The sequence below is a fragment of the Phalacrocorax carbo genome, chromosome 4 (assembly GCF_963921805.1).
Source record: "Phalacrocorax carbo chromosome 4, bPhaCar2.1, whole genome shotgun sequence".
In the NCBI taxonomy this organism is placed as follows: Eukaryota; Metazoa; Chordata; class Aves; order Suliformes; family Phalacrocoracidae; genus Phalacrocorax; species Phalacrocorax carbo.
In genome coordinates, this window is record NC_087516.1 from 74,869,168 (window position 1) to 74,883,827 (window position 14,660).

The following is a 14,660-nucleotide window of genomic DNA, read 5'->3' on the forward strand; positions in this document are numbered from 1 at the left end:
TGTCCCACTTCTCAAAAATCAAGCAGCTTCACACTAACATTTTTTAATTAAGTGCATTTCCAATTATTAAACAGTTATCAGAAATCAAGAGGTATAATGCAAAACAGGAAAATTAAAACTGTTTGAGTGGATGACAGCTTCAGAGTCCAAGGCCTGGTCTTTCCCACAGACCAACAGTTCTTTATATATATATATATATACACACACACACAGTTTTTAGTAGGCACCATACAACTTACCCTGTTCCTTCTTCATAAGATGATTTCCATCTTAATGTTACAGAATAAGGAACAACGTCTGTGATGGAAAACTCACGCACTTTAAAAGCCGGGGAAAGAATTGCACACTAGAAAACAAAGACCAACATCTCATTACATCCATGCGGTCAAGTAAGTAGCGAGTACAATAATTAATACCTAAATGCAAGAAGGCTACAATTCATATAGGTCACATGGAGGTCCTGCTTATCACAGAATTTTTCACAGAAACTTTCTATGCACAGTAGAAAGTTAAGTTTTGACCTGAAAGACTTAACTAAATTAAAGTAGTAGCAACAGATGCTACTTCCCCAGCTATTGTCAGTAAAAATACCCAGCCAAGCTTCCAAATGGCTACACAGAACTGGAAGAGTGCAATTTGGGTCACTGAATTTAAGAGTTCTCTAACAAAACCATCCTTCTCACATGACACAGCAGCAAATTACCAAATGCAATACAACCATTTCTGACATGGTCACTGTCACCAACTGTTGAAACAAATCAGACTCTACATCTTATTTCAGCTATCGTTCCTTCCGGTTTCGGTTAGTTGTATTTCATTAGTACATGATGTTAAAGAAGCAATACTAAAGTTTAATTCCATTAACTATACCTGCAAGGCACAGCCTCTTGCAACAGCTTCATCAGCATTTAGCGTGGTGCTTATCTCTTTACAGAAAAAGTTAGAGATCTGTTCCTTCACTGCTGGAATTCTAGTGGCCCCACCTACTATTTCTATACTGTAGATATCTTCACGCTGAAGTTCTAGAAAAGAGAGCGCATGGCCTTAAGTTACCATCAAGATATCAAAAAGCTGTCTTTGGACAGCCAAAAATATAAAGTCCTCTCATTATTTAGACACTGTGACAAGCTCTGAATGTATTCAACAGCCAACAAGATCTTTAAAACCAAATTTGTCACAATGTGTCCCATTCAAACTCTTTGTCCCTCCTGCAGGCCACAAAGCTTTCTAGTTGCGTAATCCTGGAAAATGCAGAAGCCAAGCATTAATGAGGACAGCTGTTCTTTAAAACACATTGCCCATTTGCGTCCCCGTTCTGGTGCAAACAGACTCAGGTGTGTATAACTGGGTTTTCAAGCCCTGTGCTACTGGACAATACATCACCCCTCCCAAACAAGAACAAAGTGAAACCCAAATATATTTCATTTTATAATTTGGTTTACTTTTGGTTGCCAGTAAAAAAAGCTAAACACTTAACTGAAAATACCTAACAAATACTAGACTGTGCTTGCAGGGTAACTTTAATTCTGAATTCAAGATATGAGCATAAGGTGATATCAAACAACTGCCAGTCCTTGAACAGCTCTGCTCAGCAGTTATTTGGTTTCTTACTGCCTCTATTAGCTATCTAGCCAAGCCACAAGATAAGCAGAATTCTTCCCTTTCTTTTAGTTGAAGATACTGGAATTGGGAGGTAAAACCTTTTCCTGTGAAAGTCTAATTCTCTCTTTTATACTACATTAGGCCAAAAAAACCCAAAGTTATTTGCACATGCTTCAGATAAATTATTTCAAGAATATACTGCCAAATTCTCAGGTCAGTGAGGACGTTTATGTATCACATATGGAACAGGCTGGCCAGAGAGCTGGAGTAAAGAATAACAGTTTTTCCCATCATGGTTTTGGTTTGGTTGTTTTGGTTTTTTAAATAAAATAAACTTTCAGAGCGCCAACCTTTTCCATGACACAGGGTGAATGAGGGTCAATAAACCAAGGCTGCAGAGTGGTATGTGCACTAAATGAGGCAGGGATGGGATCATGCATACATGACAAGCATATGAATGGAACTTACATTTAACTTTTCAGTACTTAGCTTTGCAATTCTAATAAATACAAAAATATATTGAAAAGATAATCATTAAAGAGATCTAGGATAACTGGATTACTAGTTACTTTCTTGAACCAAGAGTAGCTCCTACAGTAACTCCTACTTACTAGCTTGTTCCATGGCTGCTCTTAGAGGAGGTTCCACTCTGGACAGGAGGCCTGCACACAACTGCTCAAACTGAGCCCTGCAGGGAGAGTGTTTCACATTACAAGACAGCTTAAAGATCACACTTCACTGCACTTCAGTGAAAATAAGGCACAGTACCTGTTCATCTTACTGGAGACATCAAGGTCATTCATGAAGCACTCAATATTGAGTGGGAGATCAGAAGCATTTGCACTCATAAGCTTCTTCAGTTTTTCACATTCCTGATACAATCGTAGCAGCGCTCGGGGATTCTCTTTTACATTCAGCTTGTATTTTGTCCTAAATTCTTCAGCGAAGTAGTCTACCAAAGCCTCATCAAAATTCCTGCCACCTACGAAAGGGTCAAAAGTAGTAGCCAAGACCTGCACAGAAGCGAACGAACGAAGATTAGAAGTTACTGGACAATGTTTGTTTAGCTAGAAGAACAGCTTTCACACAGATGCTAGTTCTGTAAGTTAACACCTTTACAAACAGGTTTGGTGTGGGAAAATTCTTTGTCGTTTTCTCACCAGCTTCTATGGTTGCCAGCCAGAACAACTTAAAAAGACCACTCCGCAATTTTAAGTCAACTGCACAACTACAATGCTCGTAAGTCTACCAGAACTTGGAAATATTTCAGTGGTATAACACAGCACAAAAACTTGTGCAGTATGCTTTGCTGTCAAGCACTTTTCAAAACACACTTTGGGATACTTCATATCTGCATTTTATAAAAAATGGATTTGCTGAAATAGCCAGAAAATAGCAGAAAGTTTTTGTACTCAGCTTTTCAAATATATTTGCTATAGACATTTATTTAGTTAAAAAAATAAAAATCCCTTCCACAGAACAGTATTCCACAAACAGTATTTTGAGTATTGTTCAGTTAAGTACTTCAGGAATATGGGTTTTACTGTATGACTTAAAAGATTACCTTCAGTTTTCCTTTGTTAAAAGCACAGATTGAAACCTGATATGCAGAATGCCCCATATCTACAAAGACCACGTTTCTGGGCTTCTCTTCCAAAGCTGGCAGATCTTGCTTGTATATTCCATAGGCTAGTGCAACTGAAAAATACCAACCCACAGAAGTTAAGGGAAAGCTGTATACAACTGTAATGCATGCATTGAAAGCGCTACCAAAAGACAGACACTACTCATGTTTACTCCTTCTGAACACCTCCATTACTTTGCTCAAACAGAACGTAAGGGTCAAATACGTCACATGTTTTAGACCATTATGAGTTGCCATGTTCTTTATTTTAATTTCTTAGCATCTGATTTATAGTTTGACTAGTAAATTACCTCATGTTCATTTATATAACAGACATCTAAGTATTCTGTATAACCTAACATCCCTTTTCAACAACAGCTGCATGCTGTGCACCTTCAAAGCACTAACTCAGTCAGTAGCATATGCGCCATCATAGATTTGTATTTCTAGATCCAGGATTTATCAGATTGGTTAGATTTGCTTCTGTTTAAGAATTACTGTTCATATATAAAGCATCTCATTGCAAAGAAAGTTACTTTGTTGAAAAGATATTTTGCACTGTCAAGGCCGGAAACAGAAGGTTTAACACGTGTAATTTGTGGAACTGCACAGATTAAGTCTCATGCCTACCCTCCTCCTTCGAAATGCCTTACTTTCAGTGGTTTTTAGCTCAGCTTCACAGAACTCAAGCATGCTCAAGAGATAAAAAATGTTTTAGAAGACTAGTCTATATGAATTTAAGACTTCAATACCAGCACTCATTTGGTTGAGACTTTCTAAAAACCAAAGAGAATTTAAATAAAGAAAAAAAATTACTAGTTTAAACAGCTCCAACTTTAGCTCCCATCAAGTATGGCGTATTTCTCTGCTCTATGCTAGAATTCACCAAAACAAGAGGAGGGCAGTACACAAATTACGTTATAGAATTACTTTATAGAAACAACTGACAGGACTTCCACAAGTTTAAACTGCCATCATCCTGCAGATTTATGCTAGACTTCATTTGGATATTTTGAAAAGTCCTACAGTTCAAGTCGTTTCTAAATACAATCAGCAAGTCTGCTTTCAGAAGAAGCTCCATAAAAATGCAGCTTGTGTAGAAGCAGCTTTTAAAGCGTACATATTAAGTAGTTAAAAATGAAAAATATTAGGATTACACATTTTTAAATTTCCCTTCGATATATTCAATTTCAAGTAAGTCTTAGCTTATGATTAAAAAAAAAGTTATTTCTCTAATACTTCCATGAGATTTATTTTCACTCCAGCACACCCATCTTCCAGTAAGCTGCAAAGAAAATTAGAAGGCCCCACCACACACCTACATTCAATAACGTACTTATTGTAATCTTTCAGACAGATGGAGGATACACCTGGTAATAGTGTACTATACTATTATTTAACACAACAGTTGAATTCAGGCCAGGTGCACACCCCAGCTGGATCACTAAGAGATCCTGAAGCTAGCTCAGGCGTTCCCGATAGAGCTGCTGTAGATCTCTGGTACAGCAGAGAGGCAAGAACAGGCACCAGCTTTATTACAGAAGCAGAGCAGCTACGTTCACGCAGCACTGGATTCAAGTTAGCAAACCCAAACCTTCAATATGTCTCATAAATGATGAGCACCACCCCACCAAAACAGTTGCTGTGTTTCCAGTTTCCAAGCTGGACTGGGCAATACTATCCCAGACAGCTTTTTCTCCCAGTTCCCAATTTCCAACTGTGTAACAGGATTATGTCATCACCTCACAGGCACAATAGCCGGAACGGGTTTTAAAAAAAAAAAAAGGTGTTGCTGCCCTTTACCTGCTGCAGTTTCATTCATCAGCTTCAGACAATTTAATCCTGCAATCTGTGCAGCTGCCATTACAGACCTCCTCTCAGCATCAGTGAAAAAACTGGGTACCTGTTTCAAAAAAATGACATAGGATATTATGAAATACAGACTTTTTAATTTAACAAAGTCAGACATACCCATTAAGCAACCCTATAAATTTCAGTACCACAAGAAACTGTTACAAGCTAACCTCAGATTAATATGGCAGTTTCAATAAGACAGCTAGGTAATTCATTTTAGTGCATATTTTAATTAAAATTTCAAAAGATGATAAAAATGAAGAGACATCCAGAGTTGTTTTACACAAAGTAGATTTAAGCACCAAAAACACACCCCTGAAAATGTTTTCTCAGCTTCTTCTGATGAGTGATCTTAAAATCATTACCAGTTTCTGAAAACACTTGTGCAGCACAAAGTCAACACAATAACCATTCATACATGGCCCTAAAATAAGTCAGTGCAGAAGCACTACAGTGGTGCTGGAGCTAAGCTTAGTGCTGAACTAAACTTTGCATTACAACTGAATCTGTATCCATTTTTCAGTTATCACCTCTCCCACAGTGCTACAATACTCAGTTCCACCAAAAACAGCCAAAGCACAATCAGAGCCCACTTAGAAACCGACTGCAATCAGTTGCCGTATCTTCAGCTTCAGTCAAGCTTCAGACATAGAACTACATTCACAGTGCAGTTTGTTAGCTGCCATTGTGGTGTATTACCAAGGATCTTTGTTTGTGTGGTATCCTCTGTACAGGTATCCTCTCTAAGTGTCTTTGTACACCATAAGGAAGCAAGGTAAAAGATCAAAGCAGATTTCTAGTAGCTGAAGTATACAACTTTCCAGTTCCCATGTGTCTCTCTGACACAGAGGGGATAACCCCAATACATCATGCCCAGGCTTCTCACCAGAGCAAGAACTCAAGTGAAGCAGTAAAAAATGTGAAAAGCAGACATTTAGGACTTCATATCAGGAACAAAACATCTTGTCTTCAAGTTCCCCCTCCACTCCCCCACTGTAGGTGAGGGCACTAGTTAAAAACACATAAAACACCCCATCCAAACCAAACAAAAAAAAAACCCAAAAAACAAACACCCAACCCAAGTAAACCAACCAAATAAGAAACGTTTTCAAACAACCACAGGTAGCTTGGGCTTCTCAAATTGCCAGTACTACCCTCAGAGCTATAAGTTTCAGGCAACTCTCAACCCAACAGCATTCAACTACGTAACAACGAAGAAATTTAACATGAATTTGGGAGGGTTCTTTGGAACTGAGGAAGATATGCTTACATGTAGGTCAGTTCCCACTTATAACAGGAACTACAGTAATCGGAATTACTGTGTATAGCACTAAAGTTGGCCAGTCTGGATCAGCTTAAGCAGTATGTTCTTTCAGAAAACACACTCTTGATTTAAACAAATTTTCCATCTTCTCACACATGAATACCAAAGCGTTCTCATTTGGAAAAGCTTATAATAAAGGCCCTTTTTTTTGGGGGGGGGGGGGGGGGGGGGGGGATGGGGGGGGGGGGGTGGGATGTGATTTCTAGCCACTACTAGTATCTCTAACCATTGCACCATAGCATAAACGGTACTAGCTTAAAGTTACCTAAAGAAAAAATTGCAATAAACATATTACAACTTACTGAAATCACACAGTCTGCCACTGGTTTCTTCAAAGCACTTTCTGAAGTCTCTTTAAGTTTGGCCAGTAACATTCCTGTAATCTGTTCAATTGCAAACAGTCTCTCTTCATCTAAATATCTCACCTGAAACAGAGAATTGCAGTCCTGTAATGAATCATCTCAACTTTTCTCCAAGATGTGCAACTCAGACATTTTGTCTAATACTGAGCAATGAGACCAAACTTTAACACCAGACTCTGAACACAAAGAACTCTCCATATCAATTGATGCCATAGACTTGTGCTACCTACAACAAACTGTTACAGTTTGGTTTAACTGAAAATTGTTTTGTAGGAAGCCTCAACATATCTCTAAATACATTCTAGCCTCAAGGGGCTATTCACAAAGCTACAGTATTTTTGTTGTTTGTTTGGGCTTTTCTATTTAATTTAAAAAAACAAAACACAAAACCGAACAGAAAATGCATAATGAACATAGAATCACATTTGTCCTAACATGAGGTAAAAACAAGAGTTTTGGCGCAAACCCAAGGAACATTTGCTTCCTGCAGGGTCACTCAAGCATATGAGGCAGGGAAGAGGCAAACGAGGCAATTCTAACAGCCCTGCCCTGCTCAGGAAACACATCTGAGTTGTCAGCCTTCACAGGAAGTTCTATGTCCTCAACTCCTGACAGGCTGCCGGCTCTCTAGCAATCCCAAATGCTCCTGTGCAGGGAAACCCAGAAAGATGAGCAGCAGCTATATTTACACGAGCAATTAGTATGATATGAGCAGGTATACAGAACAAAAGAAACTCACTTTGTGCAGTACAAAGCCCAGCCAGAAAGCAACTCAGAGTCCACCAAGTGAGGATAATTGGAAGATTTGCTTCCTACGTGCACTCTTGATCCAAATGAAAATGCTAAAAGCTAGACATATTCAGAGGCTGAAGCCAGAAAGCCTGAACTTTGAGAAAAGCAGTTTCCATTCTGAGTTTGGAAGCAAATTAAAAATAACTTTAGATTGCATCTTCAAAGTGTGATTTGTTTTCCTGAAACTTGGTCTCTGCATGTCTGTAAGACCTAAACTCAGATGAGACTAATAATCACACACTGTAATTATATGTATTTGATGGTAAATATAGTAAGGTAAGGTGAAAAGCTACTAAAATGTGACTACAGAAAGCTAATACAATTGATGAGAAACCTCAGTGGACACCCCCAAGAAAGTACAGCACTTGAGCGGATGTTACTGCAGGGAACAAAGCGTTCTTCATCTCTCAGTAACACCAGATTTATTACACAGTCAATTTTGTTGAAGGTGAGTGTAACCTTTTTTGGGGGTGAGAGCTATTAACATTTTATAGCACACCTGTATGGGAGACAATGCGATACCTTTTTTACACCACTTCATTACCAGAAGGCACGAATGTGTAACACAGAGCAAGTACTCTAGGTCTTCCTGAACATTTAAAGAAGTGAATGAATTACAAGGAGAAAACTATGCTAAGGCAGGCTCTGTGAAAACTAAAAGGTGTTATTGTACTGGTTATCACCTGACATTTCTTCTCAAAATGAATAAGAATATATTTAGAGCTCTCTTAAGGAAAATACAAGTCAGTTCAAGCAGGAAGTTAAGTAACAAAGGTCCAAAGCGCTCATCTCTACCACTGAAGATATTCTGCACAAAGCTCTAACTCACCTTTACTCCTACGGAGCCATTCGGCATCTTCTGAAGTTCATAGGGAAGTTTGGCCCTTTCACTTTGTATGTAAGGATCTTCAAATGTTCTTCCATGCAGTTTTTTGAAGCCATGTAATGTATTTTTTACATTTGTGACAATCTGTGGAAAAGACATGTTATTTTTAATACCCATGACATGCAGACTATAGAATACCATCCAGAAGAGAACTACCGTTACATTGGGCTTAATGCACATACTGCAGACCGGTGTCAAGCCCCATGCATTTACTGGAAAGCAAGGAGTACGGAGAAAGAAGCATTTATTTTTTTAAATCTATGGTCTCCATTAAAAATATTTCACATTTACTTCCGTCTTTAATATTCATTAGCTTGCTGCCGTCAATTTTCACTATATTTCTTATTTTAGAGGAGCTTTCTGATACAGAAAGCAATATTTGAGATCATATTACAATGGCTGTCCGCAGGAACAAATGAAGTTACTACCTACATTAACCTTAATCCCTTTAAGGACAGTCTTTTAAGTAAAAAAAAGGACCAGAACAAACAAATCCCAACAAATGCAATATTTAAGCTATGAGAAGAAGTTATCCCAGCGTGATCTTCTCCAAAATAAACTAGTCTAGTTTGCCAGCCTAAATAACAAACTTCATATCCAGGAAGAGTACTGACGGGAGACCTTCTCACCAGCAAAGTTCAGGGGCTAAGCTAAGCGTAAAGTTTCTCAGAATGAAAGTGATACAGCCCCAGCATACACTGACTATTGCCTTTATATCTGCCAGGCAAGCCTCCAGCTACCTACACTCTACACTGAGGGGCAGAAAGTCCTCTGCACGCCAACATGATGCATGGGTGCAAAGAAAGAGGGCAAGACCTGATCTGTTTTGAATTTGTAGATTCACACTGGCCATTACGAATTTTTATGGATTTTCCTCCCAAAGCAAAGTTTTCCTACAGGGCAAGTGAATTTACAGAGGATTAGAGGATTTTCACTTCTGTTCAGAGTTCCAAATTGAGACAGTAAATTCCTGAGGTGCATTCACTTGGCATTATGAGCAACATCCAGTACCTATACCAAACTTCCATTGTTCAAGTTCAGTTTCAACTTTTCTAAAACAAGCACAGTATTCCTCCCCAAAGGAAATTTAATGATGAACTCTATTTTTATTGTCATAAGTAAGAAAAACAGTCCTTTACTGGGGAAGAAATAAGGTTTTCTCCTTCTTCCCATCTTTCGCTCTGAGTAACAAAACAATGAAGAAATACTGTTTCAAGTTTAATATAGGGAATATACTGTTGAAGCAGTAACTATTACTGTGAAATGTATATTTATTGTAGAAAATTTACTTTAAAACAGAAAAAATTTGAAATTTACTCATTACTTTTCTTCCCACAGTTCACCAGGAGATGACTCACATAAGTAATATGAGTTTTTGATCCATTTACCTGGCTCTTTGCTGCATTCCCAATGGCCCGGGTCTTGGATCCTAAAGATATACATGCTCTAAGTAAAAACAGGGGGAAAAAAAGAAAATCAGCTTTAGAAGAAAACATTATAAAATATTCCCACAGTACTTTAAAACACCCACAAAAATTAAAGTAGCAGAACACGTATGTGGTATATTCCAGCATTATTGCACAAAGCACCAGAACCTGCAGTGGAATTCTAGTTACTTTGTGCTTTGCAAATTAGCTTAGAAACAGCAACCAACCGCAATTGTTTTTGCTATAATCGCATTTAAGAAATTCTTTAAAAGCTTACCTGTTCTACAGATCTTATCATGAAGGTAAGGAATTAATAGCTACTTTTTGGTCACAGCTTGTAACCAAAGAAGCCTGGGACGTTTAATTTAAAAACCTGAACTTCACTAGTCAGGTTTTCTTGACTCAAGTCTGACACTACCATTCATTACTCTAAGAGCTATTAGCAACAATAATCATAAGACAACAGTAAAAACACCCACATAAGCCCAAGGTAGTAGAACTGGGCTGTTCAGCAAACTGTTAAGCACCTCCTGTGACCAAGGACTACCAGGTACACACTGCAAACAGGCACAGGGGGAGATGTCTGACAACAGCTCCCAGCCACCAAGGGCTTGGGAAGCTCTCATAGTCCCTGGCTCCTTGCTGCTTGCTTCTTCTCAGGTTACCACCAGCACCCTCTCAGCATCCCCTCAGCCTTGCCTCTGGCTCTAGGGAAGGCATCCCAGGTCCCCAGCCACCACCTGGCCACCTCACTCCTGCCTCTGGAAACTTTTTTTTTTGGAAGTCACTATTGCCACACCTTCGCTTGACAGATTTGAAATAAAACTCCTTCCCCAAAAAGAAACTGACCTGGCTAAAACCGTTCAGCAGTAACTAACATATACAACCCAGATTTCATACGGTTCAAATTTAATTGCGTACTGAATGCATAAAGGTCACTACAGTAGATTGCTTCCTGCCTTCTCTTCATCATCACTATGAGGGCACTGCACATGCATTATCTAGCAACCTCTTCTGCTGTAACACCACACTGAATGTGCAAAACCTGCTCCAGATTTAACTGCTGCAAACAGACAACGCATTGCCCTACATTTTCAAACACGCAGTTCAGCTTTCGCAAACAGCTTTTAAAATTTTTAGTGTCACTTAACTCTACAGCTCCCAACTATACTTGGTAATAACGAAGAGAAGTCAGATAAAAGAGCAATTTAGAAAGGGTGCAGATGGTTTACAAGACATTTACTTTATGGATAACAACAGGCTAATGCTATTATATCACACATTTCCAGTGTAGGAGTTCAACCCTGTTGAGAGACAGCATTACTTGCAAATACCTCCATGCAGAGCACGAGGCATCAAGTCAGAAGCTACTCAGAGTAGCGGAGTTCCTGCCACGGTTTACTTCAGCTACCCAGTTCCAGCACAAGGGGACGGATGGTTTCTCCCTCCCTTGGTGGGAAGATATAAAGAAATAAACGTGCTCTCTTTGGCTCCAGACACTCCGGTTGTGTTCCAGACAGCCCTTTAGGAAGCACATCCACCCTAAGGATACAAGTGTGACAACTGAACCACCTCGCCCACCCCCTACCCTGCTCTGAGTGAGCTTTTGAATACTACACAGGCTCTTCCACAGGGAGCAACTCTCTTCACCAGGAGGACATTCCAATCCTCTCCATGCATTGTTCTGAAGATGATGCTACCTCATAATTTTAATTAGTTTGTGATTACGCTAATTGCACATGAAAATTATGAGCTATCAACAATCAACTGTTTTTCAACAAAACCACACTGGTGAGGCACAGCACTCGGAAGGGCCATTTGCCATGAGTTTAACAGGCCCCACGGGCTAGAAACACGTACAACGGACCGACCAGAGCCCCCAGTTTGGAAAAAGCAGAGGGTCAGTTAACGTCCAAAGAGACGCCAAGGCCAAAAGCCTTAAAAAGTACAAGTTCTACTGAAATGGATGGCTTCGTGGCAGTCGCCTTCCTTCTTCCCTGAAATACTTGTGCTAAAGCCTCAAAGATGACACACATTTTACAGATGCTAACAATCCCATGCCTTAGATGACGCGATGTAGGTTTTAGGCAAACAATATTAATTAAGGATTACCTGAATGCTTTAAGTTGTAAATCCAGCGTCCCAGCTGTTAAGAGTGCTGTATTAAAATGCGGTAAAACGTATCTTCTGTAAGTCTACACTGCTTTTGTCTGTGGCACTGAAGCATACTTATGCTAGCGCTGTACTGTTCACGGCAGTACTGCACAGATGTCTGAACCAGCTCTGAAACTGGAAACTGGCTACACTAATTAGCCTTGCCCAGAAAGAGCAATTAGCCCTGCAGAGCACAGCCAGGACTGTCCTATCTTTAGGACCTAACCCAGTTATCTTTACACGGCTTAATAACAACACGCTGCGCATGAAAGTGTACTAGCTGGTCCAGAGCTAGTTCAGGTATTTTTATACCAGACACAACAAACATTAACACTTTGTATTTCCAGGAGCAAGTCCCAAGTATTTGGGACACATCCAATCAATGTTAACTATTAGCTAACTTCTTCAAGTATCTAAGTGATGGGAGCACATCTATAGGTACAGAGTTCATTTACTGTGTTGCAATGTGTAGTAAGCAGAAAAGTTTTGATGATTTAAGAGTTAAATCTACCAACATCACTCAAACCCTGTCTGATGTCAGGTTTAGTTACTATAATGAGCTTCCATATTTACTTTTTGGTCTGCCTCAATCAAGACAATAGCATTAAAAGGGAAGTTTCTCACGCCTCCTGTATTATGTTTCAGAGAAAAAGAAGGAAAAAGCTAGGAACAGTGTCACCTTAAGTGAGATAACTACTGTGTTTAAGTATCTGCACACTCCAGAGGCTATCTTGCTAACGGCTTTAAACCCCTTTCGTAACCACTCTTGTAAATGTCTTGAAAGTGTGGTTACTCAGATGTTAAAAATATGGATTGCAGGGAAGCCTACATGAAGCCTATCTGCAAAGAACGCACTCCAGTAACAGCTAAGAATTGGAAGTACTTGTTATTGTAAAGGGGAAGTGCAGCTACCTGAGGATTCTTTGGGCAACAATTTCAGGGGGTTCCTTGCACTGAATTTGGCAGGTCCCAGAACTTCAGTTCTCATAAGATGAGCACAAGGATAATGCCTTCTTCAGAGTTAATGTAAGAAGTATACTTTTCTAAGTACTAGAAATAATTTTAAAGAGTTTTCACATTAATACATGCAATATACGTTTTAGCACTCAACTTCTCTGTACTTTAAAAACAAAACTTTTTAGAAAGCAAACCGAAACCTGCATTTCTCTCGAGATCAAAACCACAGCAACGCTGAAGTTACTATGGCCTCACATCGCACACACAGCTTTCTGTTGTTGGCTACAAATTCCTTTTATATAAGAAAGCACCATCCAAAACCCGATTTTTACGAGTATTACACGAATTCCTGAATCCTCCTTGACAATCACGCACAGATGGAGCTCTAAAAACCCTAGACGTATCCCATAGAAACAGGAGAGGAAAATCTCCACCTACTCTTGCGTATCCCATCATCGCTGCCCGCTGCCCCCCCCCCGCCTTCCTCGCAAGACCTCGCTATTCCCGGGCCCGCAGATGCGGCGCCCTGCAAGTGAGGGCAGGTTTCAGGAGCGGGAACGTATCGCGCCACTTCCCCGTTTCCGTGGTGAATCAACCTCCTCCTCCACCTCCTCCCCACCGCTCCATCGTACAATTGTTCACGGAAACGCTTCGAGCCCTGCCGAGCGCCCCGGAGTTGGGGAAACACGCGCGCTCACCGGGGTCTTCACCACACGAAGGGGAAGCGTTACAAGGGCGCAATGCCAGAGCCCCCCGTCGTGCCGGGGGAGCGGTGGGGCACCGCCAGCGCGGCGGGGTGTTTCAAGGACACGGGAGAGCCTATAGCTGGCGGGGCGGGAAGGGCTCCCCGCCAACCCCCCGCCCCGCACAGCCCTTTTTGCGCCCGCTTCAAACAGCCCCCGTCTCGCCGAGCCCGGCCCCGGACCGACCCCGATGGAGACTCCCTCGGCCGCCGACAGGCCCGCCCGCCCGGGACCGGGCCCCGCTCCCCTCCCGCCGGGGGCAGCAGCCGGGCCGGGGCGCTGGAAGGGCGGGAGCAGCGGCCGCGGGAGCAGCGGCCACGGGGGCCGCGGCGGAGACACGGCCCCGCGGGGACACGCGTGACGCCGCCCGGCCGCCCCGGGGAGCCCCGCACGCCGGGCGGGGGGTGAGGAGGAGGAGGAGAGGACGGCTGGGCTCGCCGGTGCGGCGGGGAGTGAAGGGGGAGGCGGCCCGGTCGCGCCGGTACTTACGGCGTGCAGCGGTCGCTGTATTCGTTGGCGATGGTCTCGATACCGCCGCTCCGTGCGACGCCGATATAGCAGTTGAGGAAACCGAGGTCAATGCCGACCACGGACATGGCTACGCCTGGCGCTTCTTCCCGCTCCCCGCCGGCCCGCAGCGACTAAACGGCGGCGACCGCCCGGGCTACCGGTAGCCGGCTGCGCGCCCGCCTCTCTCCCCCACTGCGGAGCGCCGGCCGCCAACCGGCGCGGACTCTCCTCCGCGCAGGCGCGCTGCGCCGGCCGGCGGGGGATCGGCCGGGCCCCGGCCGCCGCTTCGGCACTTTCCGGAAAGGCTCGGGCGGCGCCGGCGGCGGGCGGCGCGCCTTCCAGAAGGATCTGGAAGGGGAGGGAGAAGGCGTCAGTTACAGCGTCACTCCGCGCCCAGACGTCAGAGCTACGGCGGGACGCTCCCC

At 42.2% G+C, this 14,660-nt stretch overlaps 1 protein-coding gene across 2 annotated transcripts in view; it reads right to left on the reverse strand.

Annotated features, from left to right (window-relative positions):
* Positions 1 to 14,542, reverse strand: part of HSPA4L (heat shock protein family A (Hsp70) member 4 like) — a 29,527-nt gene extending 14,985 nt beyond the window's left edge. Inside the window, exons 1-10 of one of the 2 annotated variants that reach the window (XM_064450491.1) lie at positions 14,215 to 14,542; positions 9,833 to 9,890; positions 8,388 to 8,528; positions 6,707 to 6,829; positions 5,030 to 5,129; positions 3,167 to 3,300; positions 2,371 to 2,615; positions 2,214 to 2,290; positions 871 to 1,022; positions 240 to 346 (exon numbers count right to left, since the gene is read on the reverse strand). In XM_064450491.1, the coding sequence (XP_064306561.1) occupies positions 240 to 346; positions 871 to 1,022; positions 2,214 to 2,290; positions 2,371 to 2,615; positions 3,167 to 3,300; positions 5,030 to 5,129; positions 6,707 to 6,829; positions 8,388 to 8,528; positions 9,833 to 9,890; positions 14,215 to 14,321 (1,244 nt within the window). In that variant the 5' untranslated portion in view covers positions 14,322 to 14,542. Of the gene's footprint in view, positions 1 to 239; positions 347 to 870; positions 1,023 to 2,213; positions 2,291 to 2,370; positions 2,616 to 3,166; positions 3,301 to 5,029; positions 5,130 to 6,706; positions 6,830 to 8,387; positions 8,529 to 9,832; positions 10,034 to 14,214 lie in introns of those variants that run through there. The other variant, XM_064450490.1, reaches the window with a different exon arrangement.
* Between the last annotated feature and the right edge of the window lie 118 nt (positions 14,543 to 14,660).